Here is a 12,190-nt window from a genome sequence, read left to right as displayed (position 1 = left end):
ACGACCATCAGGAGGGAAACTGGGAATTAACCCCAGAACCGCAGAAAGCTTAGGAACCCGTAGTGGTTCCTACCATTTAAATTAATGTCATTTTTTACTAACGTTAAGAAACTAAACTAAAGAAATATTCTATGTATTTCATTTCTTCTAAAAAACAAAACAAAGCAATGAAAGTATGATTAAAGTTTATATATATATATATATATATATATATATATTACGATACGTATCTTTAGTGATGAATTCATTCTTGTTTCTGTCAGGATTCGATTAAATAATTTATCTTATATATTAAATATAATGTTTCTTGCAGTTGGTGATACATATCTTCATCTGAAGAATAATAACTCCAATAAGGATCTATACCACGAGTAGAAGATAAAACAGATCAAAATTCTACTTATTGATCTAACTACAATTTATTTTATTTTATATTCTTTCCGATTTGATTATATTCTTTGATACGCGACGTTCTTCATTATGACTTCCACGAAAGAGATATCTTGCCCAACGTGTATCATGAGACCAATTCTAACTTCTGCAAAAATCTTTGGCATAAATATAATATCTGATTGCGATTGCAATCCGGAATTTTCCGTTAGTCGTTTTAAAAAATTCCTTTATAAATTGTATCTGATAGTTATTGGACTGAATTATTGGTTCAGTGCCATATCAACGACATTGGGCATTTTCGTGGATGGCATTATGTGCCAGTCTTGGATCGATATGATTCTCGAAGAACCCATAATTATGAGATTTATTTTTGCTATGTCCCAGTTGTTTTTCGCAGTATTATACAGTATGATTTCTAAGAGCAAATTATGCTTTTGCTATAAGAGAAGTTACTATGCTGAAGAGAGTAAAAATAAAAAGAAAATTGAAAAATATTTTATTGAATTATTGATTATTCAATGTGAAATTTTGATAATATCAAAAATTATATTTGAATTCTTAACTTATAAGTCAATAAAAAGTAATTCTGTTTCAGAATTCGAGATGGCTTTCTGTACCACTCACCTCTATTTTATCTTCTTCTTAGATGTAGTGACTTTAAGTCTTTTCATATTTCAATTTTTTGTAGCAGGTTTGATTATTTGCGAGAGATTCGAACATTTATCGGCCGATCTTACACAGATCGGATCTGAAACGACTTCTCTGAAATCGAAATTAAATCATTTAATTGAAAAGCATACCGAACTATTATTCTGCATCGAAGATATTAATTATATATTTGAATATGTTATTCCACTTGTATACGGTTTTGGTATATATATAAGTTGCTTCATCCTTTGTACTTTACTCTTTGTTAAAATGGAAATTTTTCAAAAAATTGAATTTGCAATCGTTTCTACAGCGGGTTTCACTATCACCGTTGGATGTAGCTATCTTTCGTCACGCTTAACCGCTGCAGTAAGTTAAATATAAATGTATTTATTTACTATAAGTTCCATTGTTTTCTAATCATTTTTGCTTTGAATAGTTGTATGGCAATTTTAATAGCGTTGCAAAGATTTCTTCCTCCGGTTTGGCTTTGAATGAAAAACTAAAAGTAAGTAAATATTTAAAATTATTTAGAAATTTATATGGAATTTTTCGTGTTTTTCTACAGATTTATATACTCGAGATTGACAATAAATTTATAATATTCAAAACTAAATTCAATCTGTATATCGGCTAGATGACCGCTTTGAAATTTACCTTACAGTCGACAAGAATCCGTGTTTAAATCCAATCCTGAGCTTCTTGAAAGCTGTACAGGTCAATTTATTGTAAAAAATAAAAAAACATATTGCCTCATCAAAATGCATTTTGGACTCTTTTAGTCCCACAGAGCAACTGATGATGGACTAGGAGAACCCGAAATACATTTCTTAAAAGATGGCACCACAGAGAAATAAAGTATTGCACGAAAGTAATCGCTGTGTGGTTCCCGACTTTAGAAGAAAATTCATTTTAGTACAATAAAAAATGATAATTTTGTTTTTCGTTTTAATATTGTTTTTGTCTTTAATAGTTATTGAATTTCATGAAACGATTTGGTAAAACACCCATCGGACCTTCTGTTGGTGGATTTTTTCGGGTGAAAAAGAATTTCGTTATTAGGGTGAGTGATTTTTATTTTATTATAATACAATGAAGAATAGATTTTACATAAGATTCCTAATGATCAGAAATGAATGTAATGAACGTACTTATATAAATTATATGGAAATTTTTGTTTAAAAACAAATAATTGTTGTAAAATTTATTACAAAACAGTTGCACACTTAGTGTTTATTTTTTATTGTTAAAATATGTAACCAACAAACTATTGGAATATTTTGATTTGAGGAAATTCATTCAATATTTTACAATTATTTCATACCTAAATAATTAACAAGATTTTGTGATAATATTACCATTATATAATTATTACGTTTAGTTGCTTCTGGCATTTTCATCTCATCTTTGAACTTTTTCCACACTTTGGGCAATAAAGAGCTTTTTTTAAAAACCCATTTTGGGTTCGGCCAGGCACACAATGGGAGCGACTGAGTAATGAACAACGGGGCTGGACATATCCGAGACAGTGCCGATTCGACGGGAATTTGCACATGACGAGAAACCGATCTTTGCTGCCCTTGTTTCAAATGCTCTCTATAAGCAACCCCTGGTTGCTAATAGAGAATTTTTCCAGTACTGATACTATTGTATGATTTATAAACAACTTTAAAGTGTAAAGAGCGAGACTTCAGACCACCCAAAAAGTTTCTAGAGTTCTTCTCAGGTCCAGAATTTGATGCAAGATTTCTCCGAACGGAGGACTTCTGCATTAACCCTCACGACTTCATCATAAAATAATTCTGCGTCTTTATAAAAGTAGAAATTTCGAAGATAGACGTTCTTTTATCACGCTCAATTATATCATTTCCAAATCATTAGGAATTTTAATGTCGACGGTTACATTATATAATAAATTTTTCAATTATATCTATTTTTAGACACTCAGCTCTTTAGAAACTTTACTTTCTGCACTGAGGGCCTTAGCTATCAAAACGAATTACAAGTCCTGTTTTCGGAAAGAGATCATTCGATATGTAATCGAAACAGTAACACCGATCAGTTCCGTATATCTTTATAATGAAAATCTAAATTCAACTTCTGTAAAAAACCTTCTCCGTTCAAATATCTCCAATAACATTCTGAACAATTTTGAATTTGATAAAGTTGATATTCTATAAGAATTTTTTGTTTTGAATTTCATAACTTCAGACGATGTTAGAAAACCAATTCATGTCGACACGAAGAATCCGAGTTCAAATCTGAAGCAGACTTTATGGTTATTTCTTCTGAGTGATCAATTATTCAATGAAAATCATTCTGACAATAGTTTATCGAATTTTGATGTTTGGATAGTCAAGTTGGCGAAGACATTAACGTGCTATTCTGAGACACCTGGGTCGGAAACAGGAATGTTTATGACCGCTTAAGTTTGGCTTTTCCCTCACCATTTACTTGCCCTACGGATCTGTGACTAGTATGGAATAAAATCTTCTTAGGAATAAAATGTTATGGAATAAAATCTTCAGGGCAGGAACAGTTTAAAACAAATCTATTGGATTTTAAAATACATTAACAGGATTACCAAGTACGGCCGAAAAACAACTTCTCGACGTTGAATCTAATTATGTAAATTATAGAATAATATATCAAAGATGATTTTTCTATTAGATAAAGGATGACTGATGAATGCGAAAGATATATGAAGGATTATCTGTTTCCGATAATCTGAAATCACAGAAATCGGCACTACAATAATCGGCTCGGTATTAAAAAAATAGAGTGATTCCGAGAGCAACACAAGAGCCATAAAGAGAAAAAATATCAGTGAGAGTGAGAAGAATACTTCAAAAATTTATTGACTAATTCACAATATTTATTATCACGAAAAAGGAATTTTCTCAGATTTCGCGATAATCACTGGTACCATCGGCTCATAGTTAAATTAAACGATTTAATTAAAGTAAAATTAGGAAAGAATTAAAAATTTAGTTTTGTTGGTAAATGTGATCTTTAGAAAAAACTTTGTCGCAAACAGTATTGTTAATTCATACGATTCAGCCAAATACAGAGGAGAGAAATTTTTCTTTTTTTTTTTTTTATAAAGGCGACTCTTCTAAAATACAATGGACACATTGCCTCGTTTAGTGGCTTTAATACGTTTGGCTAAACGAGCCAAAGAAGTAATTCGTTTCAGACGAAACAGCTCTATCATCGGTTTACTTATTGTAGTGTTTGTATCATTAGCTAGCATCAAGGTCTATAAACATAAGGCCAGGACACCAATGTTCCCTATGGAGTCGCCATTTTGGATCCGCAGTTCCAAGGTCACGGTATAGATTTCATGCTATCTACGTGCTGTAAACTGCACGTTCCTTCGAGTCTAGTCACAGAATTCCTTTTATAATTTCAAATAGAGTATTTTTTTTATATTTAGAAGTTACTCTTGACACATAAAGGCTTTATTAAGTAAGTACTAAGACTAAGTAAGTAGGTTTCAAAATTAAAAGCTACGTCAATGGTTTGTATAATAAAGTACGAGGATAAATTTTAGTTTTGAAATGCAAAATTAAAGAAGAAATTTGGAGATATTTGTTAAAATAAAAATACGTATTTAGTTTTCTATATTCACATGCATTTTGCATTAAACAAACTGCAAATAGGGGCTCAAAGCAAATATTTTTATAAATTATAATTAGATGAAGAAAAAAGAAAACCATTCCCACAAACTTTACATATTATTAAAGTAAATCTTCAAAAGCGTTTGCAAGAGATGATAATTTTTTTTTCCATTTAGGAACTTTCTTATGCATATAAATTAAATTTATTTATTTATATAGAGAATTAAATAAGTATGTTTATAAAACTTTATTAAGCAGTAGACAATACAAACATATAGAAATATCAACTTTAACTTTGTTTTATAATAAAATGATTTTAAAGCAACATAATTATTTATTATAATATTTTTATTTGTACTGTTACATTACTCACATTATGAAATATTAATTTAAATAGCTGAAATTTTTAATTTAAATTACTATATTTTATTTTAAAGCGTGTTTTCAGTTCAAAAACAACTTCTTATAAAATTTATTCTGTTTAATAAATTTTTATTCTTATGTTTCTGTTATTCTGTTTAATAAGTTACATAATGTTGTTATACAACCTGTCAGAAAGCTAAAACTTTACTACAAAAAGTCTATAGACTAAAAATGGTTCTCAGATCAATACTAATGTAATTTAAACAAGGTTAATTAAAACCACTTTAATGATGCATACTACAAACATTTTATAATACGTGTTAAATATTAGAGCAGTTTATATACTGGATTTTTGATTTCTTCTAATAATAAAAAATATTTAAAAGAAATCTCTATTAGTAACCCGATACTGTATTTTCCAATTTAATTAAAACTGTTACTTCAGAAAATGCAACATGTTCACACTGAATGACAGTATATGCAGCATTATTTGTATTAAAATATAAATTTATAAAAGCAACAATAATTATAAAATATGCACTAAATTTTAGTTGAATTTTCCTTATTGAATATATTCGAGCAATCTTATATGGCTGTTGCTCCCGATAAAAGAAAACGTCAACTAGAAGAGTAAAATAATTTTCTGTAGTTTTTTAATCAAGTAATCATTTATTATATGTAATACTACAAATCTCACACAGCAGAAATATTCACAATAATTGATAAATAAATATTAATAATAATTTAATTAATATAAATAAGATGTTTTTGAAAAATAAATGATTAATGAGTATTTCTTATGATAATATCACGTGGTTCTTGTGATAAATATATTTTTTTAAATCTGAAAAATTCTACACAACCTCAAAAAGATCCAAAATGGCGACTGCCGCGATGCATCACGGTATCGTGTTTATAGACCTTGGCAGAGTCGGTAGATTAACTGGTCTTTCGACTAATAGTTCAAACTTAGCTAGAGACAATATTTGCCGCTAGTTGGCGCCACTGTTCGCAGAAGAGCGTTGTTCTTGCTTTGGATTTACGGAACTCAGTGATTTCGACCTATAATAATTGTTTTTTTTTAGCTACATAAAAATGCCAACGTGCTTTGTGCCAGGATGCAAGGCAGGATATAAGTCATCGAACGAGAAGAGACATTTCTTCCGTGTTCCTAGCGATAAGATTGAGAAGTGGATGCGATGCATTCCACGAGACGACAAGATGCTAACAAGTAAATGTTATGTTTGTGACGTACATTTTGCGAGTAGATTTATTTTAAAAACCTACTCCCATGTTATAAATGGAGAGAAAGTAGAAATTCCACGAGATCGCTGGGCATTAACGTCAGATGCATATCCATCAAACTTCCCTAATTGTCCTAAGTACATTAGTAAGTCTGTACCTCAAAAACGATCAACGCGATGTCTCACAAGAAATGAAGAACCATCTACGAAGAGATACCGAAAAGTCAATACCAAAGGTAAATATTTATATGTTTTTTATGTAATCTTAATCCTTAGTGAGCCATGTAACTTTTTGCCCTTGCCTGAGTTGCAGTGGGTCTCTCGGACCCTGTGTTTTAATATAAATTTTTCGATTGGAAGCTTAAGACATCTAGTCTAAGTAAAATCAAATAAAAAAAAACGTTCTAATCTCATGTTGATCGGGCCGAAAAGTTAGAAAAATATAAATTTTTTCAGTATTTTTAAGGAACATTTTATATTTAAAAAATGCTAACTAAAGATTGAGCTGGGTTTGTGAGACCCACTGTGATTCACTGAGGGCTATCTCTCTGTGGCCTAACTTTTCTTATAAATACTTTAAGATTAAGTCTGATTTTTTAAATATTTTTTTATCAATCATTAGATTTGCATGATACACACTCTCAAGTAACAACTGTAGAAAATGAAATAGAAGAACCCTCCACATCTGAAGCAGCAACTACAGAGCATCCTGAGCTGTTATATATCAATAAAATCTCTGCTTTGCAGTCTGAATTGTTAAAAGTCAAAGAGGATTTGTATCGGTGTAGAAAGCGAAAGATGATCTATAAGAAGAAACTGAAAACTCTTCAAACAGAAAATCTCAAGCTTCATCAAGAAAATGCTGAACTTAAAATAAAACAGTTGTCAGCTGATAAACTTGATTCCTTACCACCGAGACAGAAACTTGTAATAGAGCACATGCTGAAAGCATGCCATATAAAAAGCAAAAAGGGTATGAGATATGACATTAATTGGTTACTTGACTGTTTGCTTTTAAAAATTAGGTCACCATCTGTCTATGAATTTTTGAGAAATAATGATTACTTGCCTTTACCTTGTCAGTCTACACTGCATCAATATATTAGAGGCATTAATGCCAAATTTGGATTTGATGAAGATCTTTTTGTTATTTTAAAGTCAAAATTGGAGACTATTCCACAAACAGAATGCCAGGGAGTTTTAATTTTTGATGAAATTACACTTCAAAAACATATAGAACTTTCAAAAGCTACTGGTGAAATGATTGGACTTGTTGATTGTGGTGATAATTCTGTGTTGCGACAGAGTGAATTTACAGCAGGTGATCATGGCCTAGTGTTTATGTTCAGACCTCACTTTGCTAGTTGGGTACAATGTATTGGCACATTCTGTTCAAAAAGCTCTGTCCCAGGTACTACTGTTGCAAAACTTATTTTGCAAGCAATTATTCATTTAGAGCAGTGTGGCATAATAGTCAATGCAATAGTTTGTGATGGTGCCAGCACAAACAAAGCAGCTTTAAAAACTTTAGGAATTTGTGCAGACACAAATAATGTACAATGCTCATTTACAAATCCTGCTGCAGATAGACAAGTACTGGCAATTATTGATGTACCACATATTTTAAAATGTATGCGAAACAATCTTTTGAAAAGTAGATACTTTCAGGTAAAACTAAGAAAATAAAGTGTTTTCACCTAATTTATAATATAAGCCATTGCATTATTCTTCATTTTTACTTTTAGTTTCCTGAAGGAAGGGTTGAATTACAGCATTTTAAAGCAGTTGTTGATGAAGATTCCAAATTACCAAAGGGATTAAAGGCATGTCCCAAAGTAACTGAAATACATGTTAATCCGAATAACTTCCAGAGAATGAGTGTATTGCTGGCAGCTCAAGTAACACTTTTTTTTTTTTTACTTATATAATCTGATTTGATAAGAATACTTTTATTTATCTCATTTCTTTATAGATATTTAGTAATACTTTTGCTGATGCTATGCTGTTTTATAAACAGCGTGAGGTTGCTAGCCTAAAGAATGCAGATGTTACAATAAGTTTCATACGTCGCATCAATGCTCTTTTTGATGCTTTAAATCGCAGATTGCCACAGGATGGAATCAGACATGATTCAAATGATCTCAAGGTAATAGTAATGATTCACTAGGAAAAACTATAAATGTTTTAATAAACAACTTTTTTAAAATAGGTTATTGAAGAATCTCTAGAATGGTTAAATAGATGGGAAACATTCAGATTACAGATTGAAAGCAGTGATCAAAAGGGATTTTTGAGCCACCAGACAGCAGAAAATCTACGCTTGACGCTAACTAGTATCTCAGCACTCATTAAACAATTGCTTCCAAACTCATATTATATCTTGACAGCTCACTTTAATCAGGACCCATTAGAGGTAAAACTGACTTAGTGTAATGATTATATAATCTTGTATTAAACTCTTAACTTATGTTTTCTTTTCAATTAGCGTTTCTTTGGAATGATAAGACAAGGAAGTGGAAGCAATTCTCATCCCACAACAGTACAGTTCTTATACCTGTATAGACTGATGACTGTGTACAGTTTGGTTCGTCCTCCCAAACGAGCATCAGTTCAAACTGATCCTGGATCTTCCCTTGTTACTTTAAAAAATCTTCTTCAGAGTCATAAAAAACCATTTAAGGAAGTTCAAGAACAATTGGAAGAACATTTACAAAATTTGCTTTGTAATCCAAGCCTGCCCTGTGGAGATCCTACTGATAATGAATTATTAGATCACGATTATTGTGCACCAGAAACATTTAAGTTTATTTTACATTATTTAGGAGGTTACATTGTTCGTCATCTGCTGCCATCACTTGGTTGTGATGAATGCAAAAATATATTAACAGCAAAACCTGAAGATGCTGCACCAGAGAAGACATTTACATTCATCAAATCTCGAGGAGGTTTGTTATATCCAAGCTATAAGCTTTGCCAATTGATGTACTGGGCAGAAAGCAAAGTATGTGAACAATTAACAAACCCAAACATGAATGTTTATTTTTCAATAATGGATATTATATTAAATCAGTGTTCTGTTACATTGATGATAGGATGCCACAATGCTGGTCACAAGTCCTACTTGACCTCCAGATTTTTGCACTTTTTTGTTACCTGTCGATTGCATTTTTTCACGCGAACGATTAATCAATCATTTATTTCATCAATTGAAAGTAAAAAACATAGAAAAATTTCTCACTTAAAGTAAATTTTAATAGCGCAAATAATAATAATTACTATTATAATTATAATTATGTGTAATATAATTTGTTTGTATGTATAATAAATTTTTAACGTATAATAATTGTACTATTATGTCAGTTTTGTTCCTTGTCATTCATTTAACTGAATATCAATCTTTATTAAATAAACATTTCTCAGCGATGGAAGGTGTTTAATGTTTTATTAAGTGTCATTTATTTATCCATAAACCTGGTTTTGGGTTTAAATAAAAGCCTTTTCATTCTTATAATAAAATTCATAGAAAATTATGAAATCGAACTCGAAGGTTATATATAACTTTCAATAAAAAAAAAATATTCGACCTCACTGAGATTCGATCTAGCGCTCTTGTAGTGATTGCAATGCCCCTGGTGGTAACATTTGTCTCTAGTTGATTTTAGCTACTAGCGAAGATAGGAAGTCGAAAGACCAGTTAATCTACCGACTCTGACCTTGGCTAGCATCGGAATGAGAGGCGACGCTAGACGGGAAAGAAGAGAACTAAAAAAAGAGCAGACGACAAATCGAAGCAACAGGGCTTCCATGTTGGTTAAGTTTTGATTTTCCTGTAGAAAGAAAACCAAAAAAGAACCTAATGACGGACACGACACTTATCTAACTATAGTAAAAGCCTCTTTAGCAGGTAACGTGTTACGTAAGATATAAAGAGTTGTCTGAAAGTCGAGGAACGTTTTATAATGGAATTTAAAGTAAGTTTAAATATATTTAATTTCTGAATTACTATAAAAGTTTACACTTTATACAATTATTCTGCAAAAACTCGCCGCATTTTAAAGCCAGTGTGTAGTATTAATCAAATTCTGCACGTGATCGTTACATCACAGCACATGGATACGTCATCAAGGAACAGTTTTATCGCAAATTTTACAAATCTGGAAGTTAGTCTAGCAATTAATATATGCTGACCAATGTCAGAGATGGCTTTATAGTAAAGTGACCAGATATGTTAGGTTGAAATGCGGGACGCTTCCGTTTGTGGGAGCTAAAAATGGGGTGGACCTCCAACATACATATATGTAATCAGTGGTGATATTCGAAATATTTAACAAAGGGTTCGCGGGTGTACTATAGATTACTCCCTATGGAATTTCAGGACTTTGATTATATATTTGAGCTCAGGGAACCGAGACGAGTTCAACAGTACCCTATTTTTGGACTGGAGACGAAAAATAAAAAAGTTATCATACTTTTTTCCGGCGATTGCGCGATGATAGGGAGTCGCGTCGCTCTCCGGTAAGTCGGCCTCGCTATTGCAATCGGAAGTCGCGTGCTTGCCGTTAAAATTGCCTTTAGTAGACGTTTCCCCCATTTTTTTACTTCGTTCAAGAACTACCGTGAATCGATCACTAGTTTAGCACATGGCGGCGTGTGGTGGCTCCCATACGAGAGGTCATGTTTGCTGCCACAAGCAAGGCCGGATTTACCAATCCAGGGGCCCTGGGCACAAATTCGGTGGGGGTCCCCCCTTTAAGAGTAGGCAAATTTGATGATTTAGAAAGTTTACACAAAATACTGTACTTTCAATTAGATTTGAACTAGGAAGTTGTAAATTTCATTTAAAAATAAGGTTATTGTAAACATAAGTAGTTTTACACAATAAAATATATCTATTTTAATTTAACTGAAAAATACCTATGTGAAATTTTTTCCCGAAATTTTCCGATGTTTCATAGGTTTTTTTCCGGGTTAGGTTTTCTCTGCCTGTTGCCCTCATGATTAGGCCACACTAGGCTGTCGCGGTAATAGAAAAAAAATTATGTTTAAACATAATTTTTTTTTAGTTTTGTGGGGGCCCCTATTTTGTGGGGGCCCTGGTCACAGGCCCCAAATGCCCTTATGTAAATCCGACCCTGGCCATAAGTAACATAAAGCGAAATGGCGATCGCGCGATGATCAGAAGTCGCGTCGCTCTCTCCGCTCTCGTATCGCGTGTTTAACGCTCCGGGAGATGACCGTAGTCCGACGTCACGGTTTGCAGACTTTACCGCAAGATGGCAATACTAGCAACTACGATGCCGTATGCATGAGAGATTAAAAAAGTATGGTAACTTAAAAAGTGTGATAATTTTCTTATTTTTCGTCTCCGGTCCAAAAATAGGGTACCGTTGAACTCGTCTCGGTCCCCTGAGTTCATATATATAATCAAAGTCCTGAAATTCCATAGGGAGTAATCTATAGTACACCCTGGTTCGCTAGCAGAAAATTTTTCCCTGACAGTCACCGACAAACGAAATGGAAGTTTTGGCTAGAAATAAATACAATTAAATACAATACCTTTTCTTGCGATATATCTAATAATCAGTGGCGTATTTGGAACGTAACGAGCTCTGGGCGAAGACCAGGTAACAATAGTATATTACTGCTGTCGACCTTTTTTTTTTTTTTTAGGGAGAGAAATTTTTCACCTCGAATGGCACTACTGCTGATAATAGACAGATGTCATCATCTCTCGAAATACAATATCCTTTTTATTTTGCTGTCTATAGCCCGACACGTCTTCCACAGCCATCTTGTATTATCTCACGCGTGTGAGATTGTGGAATTTCTCTTATGACTGGATCTAGTTTCAAGAACTCTCTTGAATCGATCGCGATTAAACCTCGTTTCGGTCGAGATTGAAACGATCGAGAGAGATCGCAC

General features: G+C 32.4%; 1 protein-coding gene across 1 annotated transcript; it reads left to right on the top strand.

Moving 5' to 3' along the window:
• Positions 1–318: 318 nt before the first annotated feature.
• LOC136983598 (uncharacterized) lies at positions 319–3,221 on the top strand. The gene is made up of 4 exons (XM_067280388.1): positions 319–1,410; positions 1,481–1,549; positions 2,015–2,104; positions 2,982–3,221. The coding sequence occupies exons 1-4, from the start codon at positions 481–483 to the stop codon at positions 3,219–3,221; spliced, it is 1,329 nt and encodes a 442-aa protein (XP_067136489.1). The 5' UTR covers positions 319–480.
• The last annotated feature ends 8,969 nt before the right edge of the window (positions 3,222–12,190 follow it).

Source organism: Centruroides vittatus, unplaced genomic scaffold (assembly GCF_030686945.1).
Source record: "Centruroides vittatus isolate TY-2023 unplaced genomic scaffold, ASM3068694v2 contig_884, whole genome shotgun sequence".
Classification (NCBI taxonomy): Eukaryota; Metazoa; Arthropoda; class Arachnida; order Scorpiones; family Buthidae; genus Centruroides; species Centruroides vittatus.
This window is presented reverse-complemented; position numbering and strand designations above follow the sequence as displayed.

Bases quoted from the DNA above. Each gene is read 5' to 3' on its own strand.
- LOC136983598 (XM_067280388.1), top strand. From the start codon at position 481: ATGACTTCCACGAAAGAGATATCTTGCCCAACGTGTATCATGAGACCA. The intron at 1,411-1,480 runs GTAAGTTAAATA...TGCTTTGAATAG, and splicing joins CGTCACGCTTAACCGCTGCA to TTGTATGGCAATTTTAATAG. The intron at 2,105-2,981 runs GTGAGTGATTTT...ATCTATTTTTAG, and splicing joins AAAAGAATTTCGTTATTAGG to ACACTCAGCTCTTTAGAAAC.